The sequence below is a fragment of the Mytilus galloprovincialis genome, chromosome 7 (genome assembly GCF_965363235.1).
Source record: "Mytilus galloprovincialis chromosome 7, xbMytGall1.hap1.1, whole genome shotgun sequence".
NCBI lineage: Eukaryota > Metazoa > Mollusca > Bivalvia > Mytilida > Mytilidae > Mytilus > Mytilus galloprovincialis.
The window spans coordinates 53,774,402-53,793,579 of NC_134844.1; the positions used below are offsets into that span (position 1 = coordinate 53,774,402).

A 19,178-nucleotide genomic window follows, 5' to 3' on the forward strand; every position below is an offset into this window, starting at 1 on the left:
ACGGAAAGTCCCTAATCAAATGGCAAAATCAAATAAAACACATCAAACTAATGGACAGCAACTGATATATTTTGACTTAGTACAGGCATTTTCAAATGCAGAAAATGAGGGATGTAACCTGGTTTTATAGCGCTAAACCTCTCACTTGTGTGACAGCGAGTGAATGGTAGAATATCGAATGTCAATTGTATAAGAAAGTAGCTTTGTATTTTTTTAATTTATTTTGATTTTATTTTTGTTTTTTTTAATGTTTTTAAAACATACAATGCATCTTGCAACAGTCATCCATATCACTCTTACTTTGTCAATTACTAAGCATTATGTACATGTAAGTGATATAACGATAATTCCTTCTTTATCATTATTATGCAAGAGCAATTGGATGTCTGTAGCAATAATCATCATATTTAACAACAACACAAAAACCAAAATTACCTTTGAATTAATAGTATCCAGTAATTCAAAATATTGCGCGAGTTGATATGGTTGTTTTTGATACAGCAAGTTATACAGTAGTACATATAATTAACATGACTGTAAATGTCAGTTATATAGTCAGAAACGGGATTTGTTTTTGTCTTTACACAATAAGAGTTTGAAATAAGTACGATGTTTAAGGTAATAAGTAGTAGTGACAAGTTTATTACAATCCAAAATAATATGGTCGTAATAGCTTATCTCATACTCGTCATTTGGAACATTATAACTAAAAAGACAAACCCATTTATATATTTCTAATTGTTATTTTTAAATATATATTACAGTAGTTTTATATTTTCATATAAAAAAATAACATGTCTACTTGAAGATTCGAACCTGAAACAGATTGTCAGCTTTAATCGTTAATCTAATAATATATCTATCAGAAATATTGTTGTCAAAATTTTAAAAAAAACCAATAAACTAAAATAATCAAAAGACTCTGTACTGGATTGCGTCAAAGGATTTCCTAGTATTAGCCATCAGGCCGACACTAGTGTGTTCTATCCAAAAGGCCAGAGCGAAGTATCCTCTCGACTATGCCAGCTATACATAAACATTGTATATTTATTGATATATACTTAATACAATTCAACATGTCGGACTTTTGACGTCATAAATCGATATCTACATATAGTATACAACTTCACATAGAACCAGAGATATGTCTCTGATAAAGCTATATCTATATATTATGATATAAATGTCTATAGTCAACATGCATATATTGGCTAATCAGACATGTTTATGATTATTATTAAAACGTTTAATGACTATTTCAGTTGTTACTTGATCATGTTGATCATACCTAAATATAGATTTTACAGGTATATATATGAGATCAGGTAGAAATGTAAGTTTAAATTCTCTAAAATTTATCGGGTGAGCCGTGGTCGGGTGGATTGATACAAATTCATTTCCAATGAGCCTGAAGCATGTGGATCTGCCTATAGGAGGAGAGCCTCGGTTCGAATCTTGTGGGTACCGCCCGTCTAAATCGACACTCATCCTTTTGATATTTTTTTTCAATAATTTATAATCCGAACCTTTAGTTGGCCATTGAATATTGTCAGATTTCTTTTGATTGCTCTCTTGTGTTTTCAATGTTATAATAAAGTTTGAATATATTGTAAAATGAAATAATAAAAAAGTAAAAAATAAATAAAAGAATTTTAGGTTAATGTCATATGAAACCTCATATTAAAAATAATGATGCATGTTATTTATAACAAAATGGATAGTTGTCATTATTAAAATAGTGTACATATACGTTTTTTCTGAAGATAATTCTTGAATTTGTCCACATTTTGAAGAAGTTTACTTTTTTTAATTGCTTGCTTCCAGGAAGCAATAAGCCGACATATTTTCCGTATTCAAAGTGACCTTAGTGTGACCCTTTTTGTTAAAAATCGGTGATCGCAATACGCATGGATCTGTTACTGAAATAAACTATTATCTGATTGTACATGTTATACACGTGCTCAATATCCATGCTTCTTTGTTGATTGATTTACTATAAAAGAGGGACGAAAGATACCAGAGGGACAGTCAAACTCATAAATCGAAAATAAACTGACAACGCCATGGCTAAAAATGAAAAAGACAAACAGACAAACAATAGTACACATGACACAACAGAGAAAACTAAAGAATAAGCAACACGACTCTCAACAAAACCTAGGGGTGATCTTATGTACTCTGGAAGGGTTCGCAGATCCTGCTCCACATGTGGCACCCGTCGCGTTGCTTATGTGATAACAAATCCGGTAAATAGTCTAATTCGGTAGGTCAAATTCATGAAAGGGAAGGGGATCGTAGTAACGACATAAGGAACATATCCGATATTATTTGTAAAACGGTTATTCCATAACGGTCAACCAACTCGTGATGGCGTCCGTAAAATTTAGGAAGGGATGATTTCAACTTCAGTATTTGGAACTCTTGGTTAAAAAGCTTCCTTGTGAGCAGCAATCCTTCTTTATCAAGAAAATCATGATAGGAAACAATCATTAAATTACGGCTTCAAAACACGACAATTTTAAATGAGCTGCCATATTCATGATATTTTCACTTCATAACAGACAGAAAAAAATTACGATTATACGATATATTTGCGTAAAAACCGATAAAATCGTGCACAGAAGACCAAGTTTATGATATATACATGCATAGCATTGGTTCAAGAATTGGATAAACATTATTTTTCACCAGTTACTCGTTTCATATGACTTTAAAATATAAATCATATAGAGTTTCAAGTTGCTCATATAGGCAATTGATTTTCAAATTTCCCTCAACTTAAGGGATTCATTCCAAAGTGTTTATGTTATTGTGCCTGTGATCCCATTTGAAGAAATATACATCTTATTACACTATTAGTTGTTACTTTATGATATTGTACAAAAATCAATTCCTATTGGACCCAAATGACTTTTAAATGTTTATGTCATTGAAAAAACATTTTTTGCAATAAAAATGAAATATCTTTATAAACTCATAATGACATTGGCGACTTATATCTTTTATTATTTTTTTTTTAAATAAGCTGTATTTAAACTAAACAGTTGTGAAATTTAAGCGATTTCTGTAATTTGGTTCTTTCTTTATTTCGATATTACCTCTTTTTCGGGGATATATTTTAAGATCAGTATCTGCATATTGGGGGCCTCGGTTGGTCAAAGTTGTTCCCTACTTTGACCTGGAGATCAATCTTCTGATATCTCTCTGGTTTGTCTGTTTCCACCGAGTGGCCCGGTGGTTCTCTCCGAGTACTTCGGCTTCATCCACCATAATAACAGACCTCCCGGTGTCCAAGCACTCCCTTTGTGTTGGGTAGGGATTGATTGTCCTTGTAAAAATAATTGTCGTATAAATATACGTTAGTGTCACATCTCCATTAATCCCGTCAGGGAGTGTACATGGATGCCACTGTACCCTCGCAGCTTTCGAAGGGTTTTTTTCGGATATCGGAGGCATTTACCAGTACATACATACATTGATAACTTGAATAGATTCATTTTATCGTTTCATTCTGTATTATGTCATGTCGTTCATATAAGTTGATCAGCAAAGAAATATTTACCATCCAGACATGCACACCTCACAATAAATTCATACGTGCACACCAAATATAGTTGTCTTATTGATTAAAGCATCTATTAAGCAGACAAAACCATGAAAATTAACCACTGAAACATGAAAATCAGGTTCAAGTTCAGCTGAAACCTGCATTTGGACATGTACCCTTTACAATCAAATATATTAATACACCAAATATAGTTGACCTGTTGCTCAGATGGACATGAATATCTTGCAAGAAACCCATTTTCCAAATATATTTATCCTTTCATTTTATAATATGCGAGTACTGTAAAATCAAATACTATTGCAGGCATTATTATTGCGATTTTTGAAGAATGTACAAACATGAGAGATTAATAATTGCAATTTCAGGAAAATTTTCATACAGATAGATGTAGCAGATATCAGAATTTGAATTCTTATAATTGAGATACTCACCCAGGTGCATTATCCACATTAATAAAACCCTCGCAATGATTTCTGAATTTAAGTTACAGTATTTTAATTGAAAACTAAATATGTAAATTGTTTAGAGTAGTGACTGAACCATGAAGATGAGATCGAGGACAATGGACATATGACAGACAGAAATTTCGTAATATAATGCATCTGTATAAAAAGATTGAAGCATCCATGTCTTCTACCTTAAGAAAATAAAGCCTTATACAATAGTTTATGATGTCGACACTTCACTTGCCACATGTGGAGCAGGATCTGCTTACCCTTCCGGAGCACCTGAGATCACCCCTAGTTTTTTGGTGGGGTTCGTATTGTTTATTCTTTAGTTTTCTATGCTGTGTCGTGTGTGCTCTTGTTTGTTTGTCCTTTTCATTTTTAGCCATGGCGTTGTCAGTTTGTTTTAGATTTATGAGTTTGACTGTCCCTTTGGTATCTTTCGTCCCTCTTTTTCAGCTGGATAGTAATTCATATATATCGCAATCTGCAACTTTTGTTGCAAGTCACAATAAAAACACTTACTCTTTTAACCTAAAAATTTTATAACTTTCTGAAGCTTACAAAAGTTTTAAGATGTCTGATGTTAAAGTTTGAGGCTGAAACTGGAATATCACAAAATACTGTTTGTTACTTGCATAATAATTGTTCAACCAGTTGCAGGCTTTTTATTTAACACAAAGAGGATGTTTACAATATAAAGAGAAACAGATTTCATTTTTTTATATAAATCAGACCATTGGTTTTCTCGTTTGAATGGTTTTACACTAGCAATTTTGGGGCCCTTTATAGCTTGTTGTTCTGTGTGAGCCAAGGCTCCGTGTTGAAGGCCGTACATTGACCTATAATGGTTTACTTTTATAAATTGTTATTTGGATGGAGAGTTGTCTCATTGGCACTCACAACACATCTTCTAATTAAAACAAGAATGTGTCCCCAGTACACGGATGCCCCACTCACACTATCATTTTCTATGTTCAGTGGACTGTGAAATCCGGGTCAAAACTCTAATTTGGCATTAATATTCCTATCATAGGAAACATGTGTAATGAGTTTCAAGTTGATTGGACTTCAACTTCACCAAAAATTACAGACCAAAAACTTAAACCTGAAGAGGAGCAGACTAACAGACAGATAGACAGACGAACGAACGAACGCACAGACCAGAAAACATGATAGTGTTAGGTAACTAAAAACACTTGAGAATTCATATGAAAGCTTGATACTTAACTCAAATAGTAATAGCAAACTCGCCAAGGTCTTCTTCATTACAATATTGGATAAAATATCAACAGTTGATATCAAGAGAAATTTTATTGTCACTTGACATATAACCTGTAATCATATATTCAATGTTCAAGAAGTTATCAGTTCACCTAAAATGACAAGCACAAGACATTTTTTTTATCAAGCCACTTTACACATGAACAGCTAAACTGATGATTGCTGCATTTCAAAATGTTATTACAACTTAGCATACATTATCTATCCCTTGAGAATCTCCGTCACATTCTTCACAAAGTTATAATAGTTGTATTTTATATCAAACTCCATATCATACCAATAGTTGACTGCAAAAGAAAAAAAAACAGGTATTTAGAAATTAACAGCTTAATAAAAGCAACCAGATGCTCCGCAGGGCGCAGCTATATACGACCGAAGAGGTTGAACCCTGAACAGTTGGGGCAAGTATGGACACAACATTTAAGCTGGATTCAGCTCTAAATTTGGATTGTGATTAAATAGTTGACACAGCATAGGTTTCTGATCTCAATTCAAATTCCTAATGGAGTTTGCAACAATAACTACTCATTTAAATACATAAAATATTAAAATGTAAAATAAAGTGCTTGTTATCACTGAATGGTAAAGATTGTTTTAATTTATCAGTTGGTAGTAAAAGTGAATATACATTGTATATTGTATAAAACAATGATTTAAGTTGATTCAACTACTATTCTGGACAAAGAAAGATAACTCCAATCAATTGAAAATTTCTTGCTATTGCACAATATTGTGCAATTAGATATTTCTTGCTATTGCGCAATACTGTGCAATTGAAAATATTTGCTATTGCACAATACTGTGCAATTGAAGATTTCTTGCTATTGCACAATACTGTGCAATTGAAAATTGCTCGCTATTGCACAATACTGTGCAATTGAAGATTTTTTGCTATTGCTGAATACTTAATATAATAATTTTGGATCCTGATTTGAACCAACTTGAAAACTGGGCCCATAATCAAAAATCTTAGTATATGTTTAGATTCAGCAAGCCCAAGAATTTCATTTTTGTTAAAATCAAACTCAGTTTAATTTTGGACCCTTTGGACTTTAATGTAGACCAATTTGAAAACGGGACCAAAAATTAAGAATCTACATACACAGTTAGATTTGGCATATTAAGGAGCCCCAATTATTCAATTTTTGATGAAATCAAACAAAGTTTAATTTTGGACCCCGATTTGGACCAACTTGAAAACTGGGCCAATAATCAAAAATCTAAGTACATTTTTAGATTCAGCATATCAAAGAACCCCAAGAATTCAATTTTTGTTAAAATCAAACTAAGTTTAATTTTGGACCCTTTGGACCTTAATGTAGACCAATTTGAAAACGGGACCAAAAATTAAGAATCTACATACACAGTTAGATTTGGCATATCAAAGAGCCTCAATTATTCAATTTTTGATGAAATCAAACAAAGTTCAATTTTGGACCCTTTGGGCCCCTTATTCCTAAACTGTTGGGACCAAACCTCCCAAAATCAAACCCAACCTTCCTTTTATGGTTATAAACCTTGTGTTTAAATTTCATAGATTTCTATTTCCTTTTACTAAAGTTATGGTGCGAAAACCAAGAATAATGCTTATTTGGGCCCCTTTTTGGCCCCTTATTCCTAAACTGTTGGGACCAAAACTCCCCAAATCAATCCCAACCTTTCTTTTGTGGTCATAAACCTTGTGTTAAAATTTCATAGATTTCAATTTACTTAAACTAAAGTTATAGTGCGAAAACCAAGAAAATGCTTATTTGGGCCCTTTTTGGCCCCTAATTCCTAAAATGTTGGGACCAAAACTCCCAAAATCAATCCCAACCTTCCTTTTGTGGTCATAAACCTTGTGTTAAATTTTCATAGATTTCTATTCACTTTTACTAAAGTTAGAGTGCGAAAACTAAAAGTATTCGGACGACGACGACGACGACGACGACGACGCCAACGTGATAGCAATATACGACGAAAAATTAAAAATTTTTGCAGTCGTATAAAAATACAGGATTTACTACATGATAATCTAATCATTTGTTTTATGAGGTTATATATATTTTTATTTTAAATTCTGCTACACTTGTTTTAACTTCCTTCATTACAGAAGAAATGAGAAGATGGCAGAAAATTAACATTTTATACTAAAAGATTATTTAAAGCTTACAAATCAAGATAAACTGACAACAATATGGCAAAAAATGAAAGGCTATGAAAAGACAAACTGACACTAAATACAAATACTGTAAACCAACTTACTTCCGCTGTTACTTTATTTCTCGTTTAGCCCTACCTTTCCCATTTCTTTGTAATTAAATTTTACAATTTTTAAATTTTCATAATGAAGATAAATCAGAAGAAAAAAAAGATTTACATATTAGGGATGATTTATATTCAGATTTTCTACTCAAGAAACTCGTGAAAATTAGTTCGTATACAGTATATATATTTTATTGTTTTCATTTTTTCTTGTCTTCTCTTTTTTTTTATTTTTTTGCAATGAATGAAATTTGCTAATCAGATTTTTACCTTGTATTATTCTTTTCAAACGAAAATGATAAATACAGAATTTTGTTTGGCATATGCACCAGCCCTTTGTTTTCATAAGAGATCCATTGAGAATTTCTACCATAAGAAATAATGCTCCTGTTATCGAATAGTGCATCTGTCAAACCATTTTCTTCTTTCTTTAGACACAACTAATCTGTTTTCTTCTTTCTCTAAAAACAATCATATATTTTCTTCTTTCTCTAGACACAACTTTATTTTTATCTTTCACTAAACACGACTTATCCATTTTATTCTTTCTCTCAACTTATTTATTTTTTCAATGTCTGTCACACAACTATGTGGCTGTTGTACATGATGAAACCATAATGAAGGTAGATATAACATTTTACTAACCTGCCACAAAACCATGTTACTGTTGGTCATGATGGAACCATAATGAGGGCAGATATAACATTTTACTTACCTGCCAAACAACTATGTGGCTGTTGTACATGATGAAACCATAATGAAGGCAGATATAACATGTTACTAACCTGCCACACAACCATGTGACTGTTGTACATGATGGAACCATAAGGAGGGCAGATATAACATGTTACTAACCTGCCACACAACCATGTGACTGTTGTACATGATGAAACCATAATGACGGCAGATATATAAATTTTTACTAACCTACCACACAACCATGTGACTGTTGTACATCATGAAACCATAATGAGGGCAGATATAACTTTTTACTAACCTGTCACACAACCATTTGACTGTTGTACATAATGAACCATACTGAGGACAGATATTACATTTTACTAACCTGCCACACAACCATGTGACAGTTGTACACGATGGAACAATAATGACGGCAGAAATATCGTTTTATTAACCTGCCACACAACCGTGTGACTGTTGAACATGATGGAACCATAATGACGGCAGAAATATCGTTTTATTAACTTTCCACACAACCATGTGACTGTTGGACATGATGGAACCATATAAATTGAGGGCAGATATGATATTTTACTAACCTGCCACACAACCATGTGACTGTTGTACATGATGGAACCATAAGGAGGGCAGATATAACATGTTACTAACCTGCCACACAACCATGTGACTGTTGTACATGATGGAACCATAATGAGGGCAGATATAACATTTCTCCTTCATTAACAGTAACTTCTATTGGACTGGCCTTTTGATATTCTGGATGCAAGGCTAGGTCTGGATTTAATGGGTCAATGGCTATCCAAGGAACCTAAAATAGTTTTATGAATATCGAAAATTTTAACAGTGTCTAAAATGAAAGTTTTAAATTCTAAAGATATGTAAATTACACAGAATAAAGGAGATGCACAAATTACAACCATGAATTTGAAAATGATATTTAACATTGTAAAAATTAATAAAAAAATATGTTAATTTGAGAAACATGATGAAAAGAGAGTTGTGTGTATACAAAGCTTTTAACCTGATTTAACAACACACATAAAACAACTCAATAACATCTTACCATGTATAGCATTTGAAACTTTTTCATATTTTTGCTACAATTTTTATTTTAATCTAGTATATATCAAACATAAACTTGATATAAATGCACTTTATTTCGTGTCTGTCCTAAATCCCTAAATCAGGGTAATTGGACCAAATGTTGCTCATTGTTACTTTTGTTTTTATCTAAATTTTTGGTAGGTTTCTGTTGAAACTTTCGTTTGTGCATGTTGTTGATATTGTCCATTGTATAGTGTGGGGTTTTTTTTTTGTGCAATATACAAATGAATATAATTTTACGGGAATATACAATACTGCACTGATATTGAAGATACCTTGTCACTTGAATCTGTTGGCTTAATAGTAAATGATCCATTGCCATTCTGTACATACACTGCAGGATCATACAATTCTGAAATAATTTACCTTAAATTAGATACATATTTCAAAATGAGTATTTTCAGAATATATTTTTCATCATAAATTTAAAAAGAAACATTTTTTTCTTTTGTTGATATCATCTACTGTAAAATAGACTGCTTTTAATAAATGGTATTACAGCTGATTTCCTAATGCTTGCAATGTAAAATTTTGGTTGGCTTGCTTGCTTTGTTTGAATAATTGTTTATACAAGCTTTGTAAATAAGATTGACATCTTTAAGCAATATATATAGGCATAAAGTTTAACCTGTAGATATAATATTTGAATTTAATTGGGTGTTATCCTAATGATTGTACAATATAAAAACAAAGCAAGCAAGCTAACTTAAGTTTTGTTCTACATGCATTAGGAAATTAGCTGTAATAACATACTACTGTTGCCTTTATTAATAACTGTAAAGTTAGAAATTTTGTCGATGCATCTTTTATTGAGATTTTGAAACAACGAAGAAATACTAGATTGTTTAAAATAAATTATTTAATATAATATAACGCTTCATACAAATATTACTATCAAATATTTGCCAAACCTTTTGCACTGCCATTTCTTGCCAAATAAAATCATCACAATGGTTAAGACATCATAAAGGGATTACAAAGAGATATAATAAATGTGTCATTAAAGGATTATCTTGTTAAATGTCTAAGGGCTCTGTGAGAACAAACATAAGTTGAGAAGATTTGATTGCAATAAAAACATTTTGATATTAATTAGGTGAAATAACAACACAGACAGGACCCAAACCACAGTTTGGTTTAAAAATGTTGTTTGAAATATTCAATCTTCATCAAAAAAGGTGTGTATAGAATTATGAAAATTTCATCTTCATAATATTTACATTCATCTTTATAGTTTTGTTTGGTAATTTTTTTATAAGATTTTTCATAGACCACCAAAGACCAAAATATTCCTTAAATCATATTAAACAAATATCAGACACCAAGATCAAGACTTGATAATTTTTACCATTTTATATTTCTTACCTTAATGTGTGTTTTAAAGATTGATGTAATTTATTTAATACAGTAATTAACTGTGACAAAAATTTTATTCCATACTTTCTTTTGTTTTTGTTAATATTTTATTTTTATTATACAATATTCTTGAATTTTATGTATTTTACCAATTTGTAATGAAAAGTAATGTACAGTAATGAAGGCATTACATCAATATTTGACTAAAGTAATCATTACATTACATGTAATTGTAATGCAGAAAATGTGCATTACAAATTACTTTGCATTACATCCAAAAAATGTAATATTACAATGCATTAAAATTACAAATTACCATTACCCCAGGCCTGTGAAATACTGAGAAAAATCCTGTATAATACATCTAAAACCAGATGCTCTGCAGGGCGCAGCTTTAAACGACCGCAGAGGTCAAACCCTGAACAGTTGGGGCAAGTATGGACACAACATTCAAGCTTTTTTTTGGATTTTTTGCCCTTTTTTTACCCCTCATTTCTAACAGATTAGGCTATAACCCTCGAAATCAATTCCAACCTTCCTTTTTTAAAATGGAACTTTGTGATACAATTTCAGAAAGATCCATTATACACTTACACACAAGTTATTGTTTCGTAACTAGAAAAAATACTTATTTAGACCCCTTTTGGGCCCCTTGTTCCTAAACTATTGGGACCAAAACCCCAAAAATCAATCCCAACCTTCCTTTAGTGGTTATATAACCTAAAAATAACTGTTGTGTTAAGCAAATTACAATACTTATATTAAAGTAAATTGAATGTCAGATAAGACTGTTAATTCTATTATAAAGTGTAAGTTTTAAAAATTGCTTTTCTAGAGTACTTCTATCATAAAAAATAACCATTATAATTAGCAATGAATATGAATGAATGGAAATGAGGGGTATATGACTATTGACCCAATGACACTAAAGAACAAAGACATCTAGAGATCAACACACAGTAGTCAACAATAAACAATTGTCTCTTCAGTATGTGAAGCTCTATGTCAGAACATTTATAATGCTGCTACAAACCTTACCGTAAGGAACAAATGGTTGGTCAGTGGGTGGTATCAAGATAAACTTCTTCCATCCTTTTACAACACAGTATAGATTCTCATAGTGGTCCTTGTGCACTGTAGTAATATTGTATAAAAGTTGGAGTACATTATTTAAATTTATTTTATTTTCAATAACTTTGTTGGTAAAAGATTTTAATTCTATTGATGATTATCCAAAAAAGAAGCCATTTCAATTTTTCTAAACTATTTCTACTTAATTTTTTCATCCCTTTCAATTTCTTTTATACAATTTTTTATGTAGTGTACATTTTGTGTTATACTTAAAAGATTAGTCACCAATATTAGGTAACATATGTATTGTTTTTCTGAGAAATTTCTTTTGTCTTATGCTAATCAAATTAACTACCAATTGTCACCAGACAGATTAAATATCTTATGTTTGAATATTCACATTTATAAACAGTGATTTCTAATGATAATTCTTTCATATATCAAGAACTCCATTTCTGTTGCATACTGTAGCTATATTAAGATTATGTGTATACAACTTATTTAAGATTAACACAAAATCAGTCTTCAAAATACTATCCAAACAAAAATAAGCTGAATTTAATTATTTTAATCGATTAATAAAACAAGAGTGCACACACTGAAATGTCTCGCCTTCTTTACTAATCATTGATATTATGTTGATAGTCCTAAGTATAAAGCTTTATTACAACTGTCACATAAACTTAACATTAACCAAGATAGCTAAACAAAGACCAATGAACCATAAAAATGAGGTCAAGGTCAGATGAACCATGCCAGGCAGATATGTACAACTAACAAAGCTGCCATACAACAAATATAGTTGACCTACTACTTATAGTTTAAGAAAAATAGACCAAAACACAAAAACTTAACACTGTGCAATGAACCGTGCAATTGAGGTCATGGTCAAATAAAACCTGCGGGACTGATATATAGATCATAATATATTTCCATACACCAAATATAGTTGACCTTTGGCATATAATATTAGATAAAAAGACCAAATCTTAAAAACTTAACTTTGACCACTGAACCATGAAAATGAGGTCAAGGTCAGATGACATCTGCCCGCTAGACATGTACACCTTACAATCATTCCATACAACAAATATAGTAAACCTATTGCATAAAGTATTAGAAAAACAGACCAAAACACAAAAACTTAACTATAACCACTGAACCATGAAAATGAGGTCAAGGTCAGATGACACCTGCCAGTTGGACATGTACACCTTCCAGTCCTTCCATACACCAAATATGCTAGCCCTATTGCTTATAGTATCTGAGATATGGACTTGACCACCAAAACTTAACCTTGTTCACTGATCCATGAAATGAGGTCGAGGTCAAGTGAAAACTGTCTGACGGGCATGAGGACCTTGCAAGGTACGCACATACCAAATATAGTTATCCTATTACTTATAATAAGAGAGAATTCAACATTACAATAATTCTGAACTTTTTTTTCAAGTGGTCACCGAACCATGAAAATGAGGTCAAGGACATTGGACATGTGACTGACGGAAACTTCGTAACATGAGGCATCTATATACAAAGTATGAAGCATCCAGGTCTTTCACCTTCTAAAATATAAACCTTTTAAGAAGTTAGCTAACACCGCCGCCGCCGGATCACTATCCCTATGTCGAGCTTTCTGCAACAAAAGTTGCAGGCTCGACAATAAAAATTGCAACCTTCAATTCATAAACTGGATTTGTACATTGTTTATTGTATGTTACTAAAATTGCTTATTTCAGTAATATATTATGTACATTGTTATATAAACATGATAAATATATATAGTCTTTCAATAAAACAGATGATAATTCTTCAAAAATAAAAAATAAAGAAATTTCTTACAGAAAGATAATAGGACTTTTTGTTATGTTATGTCAGCCTTTTATAGCATACTATGTGTTATTTCAATGTTTTGCTCATTAGTAACAGCTACCCTGTTCTGATGAATATTTGTTCTATGGCAATCATAAGAAATTAACCTATTCTTCTAATTTCATACAGGTGTAACATTATTTTGTGACTTGAATATGTGAAAATTTCATAAATTTTCACTTTTGCCCAATAATGTAATCTACTTGTATACTTACTGGAAGTGACTGCCCTGCTGTCCCCCATCCAAAAGTTTACAGCATCTGGTTCTTTTCCTAAAAATATAAAATTATATATTAACAATTAAGTAAATAATCTCATGCAAGCCTTCTGTCATCTAAGTGGCATCATGATAAGAAACATAAATGCCATGACAAAAGCCCTGACCATAATACCATTATATAGCATAGTTAACCATTAATATGTATTCAATATGAAATAAATTATCAACCAATGAATGAAGAGGTTTACAAGACCTATGACCCCTGCTAAAGAAATTCCTAAAAATGCTGTTTGATGTCAGGGCAATCTCAGACTACTTATGCATAAATCACACATAATGCATCTTCTCTAGCCAAGGGTTTCAATCCAGACTCCTCCTCTCTTGGATGCACATAATTTAAATATTGGAATTTTATAATTTAACAGAAGAGATAATTTTGAATGCACTAATTCAGAAATTCTGCAGAAGTCATGCCAAGTTCTCCAGGCTGAGTTGACTATATATATGTGAACTTGTGAATCGTGTCTTGACAATCCTCAACCTATAAGCACAGAAGTTAAATTAAATATTGCATTGTCAATAAAGCATTGATTGTAGTTGATTCAACTACAATTCTAGACAATGTGAGATAACTCTAATTTTCAAAGATGACAACGACATCATTTATATTTTTAGTACAGATATTAGGTTCCTGCACCGTGCAAAAGTTTTCTTGACAGGTGTAACATTATTTTGTGACTTGAATATCTGAGCATATTGTGTAACGGTTTATTTCTTCCTCTGTGATATTCTATCCTGAGGATAATTTGTCCCGGTAATTTTTTTCCAGGCATGGTATTTCACAGGTTGATTTTTTCCTGAGGAGTGAAAATCTATCTGTGTTATGCGGATAGTATGTACCGGTATACAGAACCGTGTGAAATAGAATCCCATTAACTACTATATAAGTTACTCACAATCAATATATACCTGACTATAATTATAAAATGTTTCACAAAGGTAGACCAAATTTGCATAATTTATCAAAGGGAGGTAATTATGAGCAATTTATATTTTAAAGATATTAATATAATATATTTCTGAATCTATTTTATAGTGAAATTTTTCCTTTAATCTTATTTTTTATATATTCATTTATATAAAAAGATGACTTACAACTTGATTTAATAAGACAGATAACATTTCACAGGTAAAAACTATGCAGCTGTTAAACATGCTTTTGTTCCAGTATATTGTTATGCTATGATTTATCTGATTTCCATATAATCAACAACTACATCTCTGTCCCCAGACAAAACTATTTATATATATAGTTAAAAATATCATCATAATCAAATTCTTCTATTACTGTTAACAGTAGTAATGCAACTATATTTTACTATTTGTCTACCTTACTTTCAGATTTATATTTGTACTGAGATCTGAAAACAACTCACTTTTACATGTATTACACTAACCTTATTTGATCATGATATTATTTTCATAATTACGATCTTTGAAATTACTTCTGGTTTTCTTCCCTATGTTTCATGATAATTTTCTTTCTAAAAGGATGATATTGACTTGAATAATTCAGTTAATTTTTTCAAGGATAATTTGTGAAATATTTCCCATTATAAATTTTTTTTTTTTTTTTTTAACAATTTCGCTTTATTTCAAATACACTATTGATATTTCATAGTATTTTTAAAGGATAAGTTTTTTTCTAATAACTATTTAATAAGTTACCTACCCAGATAGAATTTCACGGCAAAGGAAAAAATTTCCCAGGGAAATATTTTCCTCCTGATAAAAATATGACAACAACTACTGTGACATTTTTTCCTCCGGATCAAATTTCACCCGGATATAATTTTGCTTTACAATATTACATTGATGAATTTCTACAAATGTTCATGGATACGATGTATAGAATGTTATGATCAATGCACTATTTTTGTGTATCAAAAAGGTAGTAATTAGCTTAGAAAGAATTAGAAATCAAGTCAGATCAATTACATAGGATTTTGATTGCATGAACTTTATCCAGAAACTGGCTACCTCAAAGTAGCTTAGACAGCTAAAAGTGTTGTCAAACACCAATAATCAATCAATCAGGAAACTAATATTAACACTAACACTTGTTTTAATTCTTTATAAATTATCTATACTTTACCAAATGCTTCAGTTCCCCATGATATACCACTATCAACATCCTTCAACAATGTAGCAAACTCGTCAGTTAGGTTCGAATTCTGTTTCTGTATGTAATAAACATCTTTAAATTCATCAGGATTTTCTATGACCTTCAAAAATTCTTTAACCTTCATCATCTTTTCATGTGGCATGACAAACTTGCCATTAGTTACAGCATCAGCATAGCCATTGGGTGTTACAGCTACTGTCACTTCCAAGTCACCAATAATATTCCTGTGACAAAAATATACAGATACCTGTCAGGAACCTGCAATTCAGTGGTTGTCGTTTGTTTTTGTGTTACAAATTTTTTTTTCTTCATTTTTTTACATAAATAAGGCCGTTAGTGTTCTCGTTTGAATTGTTTTACATTGTCTTATTGGGGCCTTTTATAGCCGACTATGCAGTATGGGCATTGCTCATTGTTGAAGGCCGTACAGTGACCTACATAATGTATAGTTGTTAATGTTTGTGTCATTTTGGTCTTTTGTGGATAGTTGTCTCATTGGCAATTATACCACATCTTCTTTTTTATAGATATAAGAAGACAACTCTCTAATCCAAAAAAAATATTTTTCCTTGTGTTTACTAAAATATATTGATCTAAAACAATTCTCACAGGACTTATATATGTGTACACAAATGACAAAAAATCATTAGATTGACAATATAAAGATGGTATCCCTGATACAGTACGGGGTAAATAAACAACTGTTATTGTTTATGCATATACATTTTTGTATTTGTATTGCATATCTCGAACTTGGGAACAAATATACATTTTCTTTTATAGAAAGTTTTAAAAATTACCTCAGATAGTCATGATTCCATCTTGATATTGCTGGCCAGTGGTCTATGGCACCTTGAATGAGGACCGGTTTGTTAGGTGAAACATATTCCCGATAAAATACAAGTGGTGTTGGTGGTTTAGTGAGTACTCGAACAGTCTTGTCCAGATATAATTCTGGAAAAAAATTGAGAACTATGAAACTTAATTATTTACAGTAACTATTATCTTTACCAATTAGGACAAACAAAAAAGCATGTGTAATTATTATACCCCTACCCTAATTTTTATCCCCTACCATAATTTTTTGGTTTACCAATTTTGATTACCGGTAAAGCACTGATCAGTTTGGATCCAGCTTAATTACATGTTAAACACTGCCACATACTGTATATATGAACCTGTCCAAAGTCAGGAGCCTGTTATTCAGCATTGTCATTTGTTGATGTGTAACATGTTTGTTTTTCATTCATTTTTAATACATAAATAAGGCCGCTAGTTTTCTTGTTTGAATTGTTTTATGTACATTTGTCATTTTTGGGCCTTACATAGATGACTGTGGTATGGGATTTGCTCATTGTTGAAGGTCATACAGTGACTTTCAGTTGTTAATTGCTGTGTCATTTGGTCTTTTGTGGAGAGTTTTCTTATATCTGCAATCATATCACATCTTCTTTTTTATATTTATATTCATAACATTTTGGCAAAGTATAAAAATAAATTCTTTCATTTATATGTTTAATTGCAATATACAACCAGATTGTTTTTCTGTGTTAGTTTCTTAAATATCTATTCTGATAAAGATAATATGGATAATTTGGATAAATTGGTTTTATGTCTTTCTTGTCCATCAACTATGCAGTATGCTGCTTCATTTATTAAATAGTCATGATCACTGAGGAGGGTGGACGCAACAACTGCATAATAGATACATATATGTATTTGTCCAAATAATTATGACGTCTAGCAAGGCTATTTTATTATTTTTCTGGGACGCATGATGTATTGTAAAAATTATTATGTTGATTTATGTACATGTATGCCCTCTTTGACACATTCCCTATTTCCATTCTCAATTTTACTTCAACCCATATGGGCAAAAATGTGCATTTATATTCAATAAAGTTCAATTTTATAACTTAAAATTATGGTTAGACATATTAGTTAAACAATCTGAAAATTTACATGCAAGCCCAAATTTATTTTTTTATTTCAGATGTATTTTTTTAAGGGAAATACACAATTTTAATTTTTTTTTTTTACTTTTTTCAACAATCAAGAACAATACGATCTGGGACTATATATGTTTTAACAAATATGCCCTATATATCAGAACAAATTAATAGTTTATTAGTTGGTACCTCAACCGGGACCCATTCCATATTTTGTGCACAACACGACAAATTCGTCGTCTCGTTCTAACTTTATTTTGTGATTGTACAACATTCTTCTTACCTCGTGCTTCAAAAGCTAATTGTTCTAGTTGCTTTCCAAGTTGGTTTATTTTAGTGTTTTTTGTCATGAAATATGATATATATTTGAAATGATTGAAAATTGTAAAGAGGGACAACTCTACCTGACTTGACAATGTGACTAAATTAAATCAGACCAACCCGTACTGTAAGGTGTACCATAAGGATATTTCTTAAAAATTAAAATGTCAATGATAAAGTGTGTGATATGATGTAGAAAATAAATAACTTGTTTTTATAGTGATCGAACAAATTATACAGAAATTATATGTGAAAATGTTCTCCCAGAATATAATTCCTGTGATTTTTAATCCACCCAACTTTTTTCACAGGATTTGTTTTTGGCCTTCTTTTTTTTTTGCTTTTGCTCAAACATACATGGGGGTAGAAGGGGTGCTGATCCCGATACACCGAGTTCAAAAACACGAAATCCCAACATCTCGAAATTCGAAAAAAAGAATTCCCGGATCCCGAAAGGGTCAATCCCGAAATCTCGAGCTTAAAAATAAAGGTCATGTATTGTGTTCCATACTTATGTACTAAACGTCATGTATCAGAGTTACTCCCCTTTAGTCATTAAAGCATGGCACTGGCTACGGTTACATGGAAATGTAACAATAATAAAAATATTATTGTTACATAGGAGACTAAATGCCGGAATGCAAAGGCGGATAAGGAACCGATTAATTACGAATGTAACAATAATTACCGAGGCTACGGTTACATGGCGTTATTGTTACATGAAAAACAGCAATCATTAAACTTAAATCTTGTATAGTTTTGTTGCCTTAATCTTTCATATGTACGAAATAATACTTGTAATAATGATAAATAATAAATATTATCGTTAACAAATGGTGTTTAAACTGTTTTTTCT

The 19,178-nt window shown here is 31.3% G+C and overlaps 1 protein-coding gene across 1 annotated transcript; it reads right to left on the reverse strand.

The window, feature by feature from the left end:
* Window positions 1-5,220: 5,220 nt before the first annotated feature.
* LOC143083280 (bifunctional peptidase and (3S)-lysyl hydroxylase Jmjd7-like) lies at window positions 5,221-18,423 on the reverse strand. Its single transcript, XM_076259550.1, has 8 exons — window positions 18,285-18,423; window positions 16,853-17,006; window positions 16,023-16,276; window positions 13,863-13,919; window positions 11,743-11,838; window positions 9,624-9,700; window positions 8,893-9,052; window positions 5,221-5,585 (listed from the first exon to the last, which is right to left on the reverse strand). The coding sequence occupies exons 1-8, from the start codon at window positions 18,349-18,351 to the stop codon at window positions 5,500-5,502; spliced, it is 951 nt and encodes a 316-aa protein (XP_076115665.1). The 5' UTR covers window positions 18,352-18,423; the 3' UTR covers window positions 5,221-5,499.
* Between the last annotated feature and the right edge of the window lie 755 nt (window positions 18,424-19,178).

What these genes read in the sequence shown, in the direction of transcription:
- LOC143083280 (XM_076259550.1), bottom strand. Translation starts at nt 18,351, where the DNA reads ATGACAAAAAACACTAAAATAAACCAACTTGGAAAGCAACTAGAACAA. An exon ending in ATGGGGAACTGAAGCATTTG is followed by an intron (nt 13,920 to 16,022) that starts GTAAAGTATAGA and finishes TTATATTTTTAG; the next exon opens with GAAAAGAACCAGATGCTGTA. An exon ending in CAACAGATTCAAGTGACAAG is followed by an intron (nt 9,053 to 9,623) that starts GTATCTTCAATA and finishes AAACTATTTTAG; the next exon opens with GTTCCTTGGATAGCCATTGA.